Here is a 4,699-nt window from a genome sequence, read left to right on the forward strand (position 1 = left end):
CAACATACTCCACAGTAATCTCCTTAATTTTCTTTATATTTTCTACTTTAGCATTTGAGAAAATTAAGATGTCGTCGGCATAGAGTAAATGAGAGATCCTGAGAGCCAATGGAGCAACTTTTAAACCCAAATTTCTTCCTTTGGCGGTAAAAGCTTTAGTGAGTAATTGAGAGCAGAGAATGAAAAGATAAGGGGATAAAGGGCACCCCTATCTAAATCCGTTTTTCCCTACAATTCTTTCCAAGACCTCACCACTAATTTGAGCCAAGAAAATAGGATCAGTGACACAATCCATTAATAGATTAGAAAATTTACTTGGAAAGCCAAAGAAAACCAAGATTTGTTTGAGAGTATCCCAAGCCATACTATCGTATGCTTGTTCCATATCAAGTTTTTCTACCACCATTCCTCTTTTAGATTTAGAAAGCCTGAATTTGTGGAAAATTTCTTGGGAAAGTAGCATGTGATCAGATAAAGCCCTACCTTTTATGAATGCTACTTGTTCTTCAGACATAAGGCTATGAATGACTTTCATTAATCTATTTAAAAGGATTTTAGCCACTATCTTATAGAAAGACATACAGAGACTAATAGGCCTAAAATTGGAAGGAGAAAGAGGGTTGCTTGCTTTGGGTAAAAGAATTACCAAAGTTTCCTTCCAATAAGATGACATTTTTCCTCTAGAGAAGCAAAGTTGAATGGCTTTCCACACATCCCTCCTTATTATATCCCAATAAGCTTTGAAAAAAGAGTAGGTGATCCCATCTATTCCAGGAGCAATATTGTTGTCTAGCTCTTTTATCACTATCTCCAACTCTTCTTTAGAAAATTCAGCCTCTAGTAATTCACAATCTTCTTGGTTCAAGTTGTTTTCAAAATCTGGCCAATTTGTCAATTTACAGCCTCTATGTTTCCATTTTTCCTTAAAAAACTGAGTAAAACAGTCTTTTAAAATGGCTGGATCTTCAATCAAATCACCAACCTCATTCTTGAGTTGTCTTATATACTTGGTATTCCTTCTTCCATTTGCAACAGCATGAAAGAATGAGGAGTTGAAATCACCTTCTTTCAACCATTTAGCTTTAGCCCTTTGTCTCCACCATGTATTTAATCTAGCAAGAGTAGAATTAAATTCAGAAATTTTGTTTCTAAGGATCAAACTTTTGCTGGCTGGAAAAATCTGCTCCAAAGCTTCTTCAACCTGTAATTCCTCAATTTCCATTTTCAAATTCTTCTTTAAAACTTCAAGTTTTTGGTGTTTTGCCTTACTAAAAAAAAATAAGGCTTTAATACTCTATTCATCCTTTTGTTTAGAGCTTCCATATCATTTCCTCTCACCGGTTTAGCCCAGGATTTGCTGACCACCGAAGTGGCTACTGCATAAGACAGCCAAATGTCTTCAAATCTTTGAATTCTATTGCCATTAGGAGGTTGATTAAATAGTTTCAAAACAATGGGGCAATGGTCGGAGTCGATTCTATTCAGATGCCTTATAGAAGCATGATTGCTAAGATTCATTGCTTTAGAATTTAGAATGCATCTATCATGCCTTTCTAGTATTTATGCACTCCCAATTTTATTATTACACCATGTAAATTTGGAACCAAGAATGCTTACATCATGTAAGTCATTCCTACTCATAAAGGATTTCATCTCCATTGGCCCGCCTGAGAATTAAAATTTTTTCCCTCCTTTCTTCTCATCTTGAGAGATGATACAATTGAAGTCTCCTCCAGGTACAAAGGGAATTTCTTGATCTACAGCTTCATCTAAAATTCTCCACAATTCTCTTCTACCTTGGACATTCCTGCTACCATAGATTGTAGCAACTTTCCATTTACCCTTGTTGAAAATTTCCAGTTCACCGACCATATATTGATCCGAAGAATCAGTCAGAGAAAAATCCTCTACAATAGAATTCCAGATAACCATTATTCCACCAGAATTTCCTCTGGATGGATGAAGTATGAAAAATTCCAATCTTTTCCCATCATCTTACCAAAGTCTTCCTTAGAAAGAGAAGTCAATTTTGTTTCAACTATACCTACAAATAATACATCCCATTCTTTTATAAAATCTTTCAAATAAAGGGAGGCCTCCTTCTTATTAGCCCCACTACCATTCAAAAAACTGATGGAATTCATTTTGACTTGAATGGGGAGATTCCCCACCCTTGGTCTTGATAACACTGTTTCTAGTTTGTCTTGACATTGAATTTAGGATCCCCAAGAACTTTATTTCTTTGGCTAGCTTAATCTTCTGAGAGGTTGGTTTTCCTATGTTCACCGAGCTGTTAGTTCCATGTAGAGATTCGCTGTTAATATCAGTAGTATTTTGAGCAATAGTAGGATCCACTTTCTTATGAAATTTTTCCTTCATCACTTAAATTTCACCTTCTTCTATTTCGTTCATCAATTGTTCCGCTTGAAAATTTGCACCAACGTCATCTTCACGTAAATCATTTAATAGCTCAAACTTATTACACTGGAAACATTCAGTTTTGGATCTGCCTCATGATTTCCTCCCGGACTTCTCTGTTCTGATAAAACTGCAGTATGGACTGTGTTAAATACAGCACCTAAATCCAATACAACATCTCCAGAATTACGAATTTCAACTTGATTGATTTTAGTAAAAGAATTATTTACAATTCCTCCTTGATCTGGAAGCAACCCCCTCTTGCTCTGAAGATAAATTCTGAATTTTGAGATCTGAAAACTGATAGGGAGTACTCGAGTTTGCAGATAATCCCTTAGGATATACCTGAGTTAGCAAGCAACCCTTCCCATTAATATTATCTGAAGCAATAAGAATAGGTTCTGAGCTAACACAATTGTTCTTTACCAACATATTCTGTTCCAACTGAACATTAATGTGATTAGTATGCTCCACTGTAACTTCATTCACAAGGACTTTACCTCCATCAAGCCGGGAATCTGAAACATTTGGCCTCCCTGGGAGTTCATTATTCCCTAAGCCAACTGTCTTAGTAATTTTGTTAACTACCTCAGCAGATTTTGAAACTATATTCTTCCTTACATATCTGAAGGTCTCAGGAATCTTCGGCTTGTTCATTTGCTTGAAGATTTTCTTTTTTTTTTATTGTTAACAAAAATCCACGGCCCATAGGTGGGATCTTTTTAAACTTCATGAACCTCTACATCAATTTTCCTTACAGCACCATCTCCTTCTTTCTCCGAGCTATTAAGGGTTTTATTTAAATGGACGCATTCCTTATCAAAATGACCAATTTTTGCACATACAAAGCAAAAGTTTGAAACTTTTTCATATTCCACTTTTTGAAAGAACCTTCCACCCATGCTATCAACCCAAACTCCTAGTGAAAGAGGTTGATCAAGTTTGACCCTCACACAGACTCTTACAAATTCTTTTCTTCCCCAATGAAACATATTTCCATCTAGCATGATTGGTTTACCAATTCTAGAAGAGATGCAAGCCACATTTTTCTCATCCCAACATTGCAAGGGCAAGTTTGGCATTCTAATCCAAATAGGGGAAGTAAGTCCTTTAATTGTTGAAGAGTTAAATTCCGGAGTCCATTTTTCCATACGGACGATGTGTTCATTCACAAACCAAGGCCCCCCTGAGTTGACATCTTCTACCATTTCCGCCAAAGAGAAAGAGCACAAAAACCAACCTTTACCCAAAGTAGTGAAATGAAATTGTCCAAATTGCCTCCATTGCTTTCTTAATTCCCATGCCACTATGTTGGAAGGTAAATCTCTTCCAAAGACCTTAATTACCAGAGATTTTGATAGTCTTTTAGAATTTTCCTCCTCCAATTCCAAATTAAGTTTAACAGCCATGCCATCTTCCGATAACAATACCTCTTCATCTTTGAAATCCAACTTAATGAAAGGCTTATTACTCCAAGGATTAACTTGATCTGATGCATTTGACTTAGGCATAACATCAATCATCTTGGCTACATCTGATACTTTATCATTAATATTAGAATGTAGATTGTCATTAACCATTTTTAGAGAAGTCTCATTTATCACGCTGCGACAAGGTCCAGGGATTGCATTCGAATTCACGAATCGGTTAACGAAGATCTTCATTCCATAAGTAGATGCATTAACATCAGATGTAACTTAAGATGATTTCAAGTTGATGGGAGTCTCTGTATCCACCGTCTGAACTATTCCTTTGCCTTTACCCTCCACACACTTGATCAGCTTTAGAGAAGGAAAAGAGTTTTCCTTGATCACCAAAGCTCCCTGGTGATTCACTCCGAGCGATTGAATTCATTTATTTGAATCCAAATTTGTTGAATCATCAACATTCTCCATGTTTTTCAATTTTCCTGCAACCAATAGAGAATTCGAAGACAAAGGTAGAGTATCGAATTCCAAAAACTGACCTCATCGGACATTATTGATGACGCTTCTCATCTTCAAATCCTCAGGTGTAGACCTTTGATCAACTTTGGGAGGATCGCCAGCAGAATGTCGGCGATCATCCTCTTCCATTTAGTGAAACCGGACGTTACCTCCAAATGAAAATTCAAAATTCAAATTTTCTCTCTCTAGAAAACTCAGACTCTCTCTCTCTGAGAATCACCAATAACCCCTTTTTAGATTTCATTTCTAAATTTGAGGCTTCATTTCCTTAAAGCTTTCATTTGATGAGCTGGAACTTATAAACAACTTTTCTGGTAAAATAATTGCTAGTATGG

At 36.3% G+C, this 4,699-nt stretch overlaps 1 protein-coding gene across 1 annotated transcript; it reads right to left on the reverse strand.

Moving 5' to 3' along the window:
• Positions 1-3,140: 3,140 nt before the first annotated feature.
• Positions 3,141-4,082, reverse strand: LOC110095229. The gene has a single exon (XM_020820675.1). The coding sequence runs from the start codon at positions 4,080-4,082 to the stop codon at positions 3,141-3,143; it is 942 nt and encodes a 313-aa protein (XP_020676334.1).
• Positions 4,083-4,699: the final 617 nt, after the last annotated feature.

The sequence above is a fragment of the Dendrobium catenatum genome, unplaced genomic scaffold, assembly GCF_001605985.2.
Source record: "Dendrobium catenatum unplaced genomic scaffold, ASM160598v2 fragScaff_scaffold_1468, whole genome shotgun sequence".
Lineage (NCBI taxonomy): Eukaryota > Viridiplantae > Streptophyta > Magnoliopsida > Asparagales > Orchidaceae > Dendrobium > Dendrobium catenatum.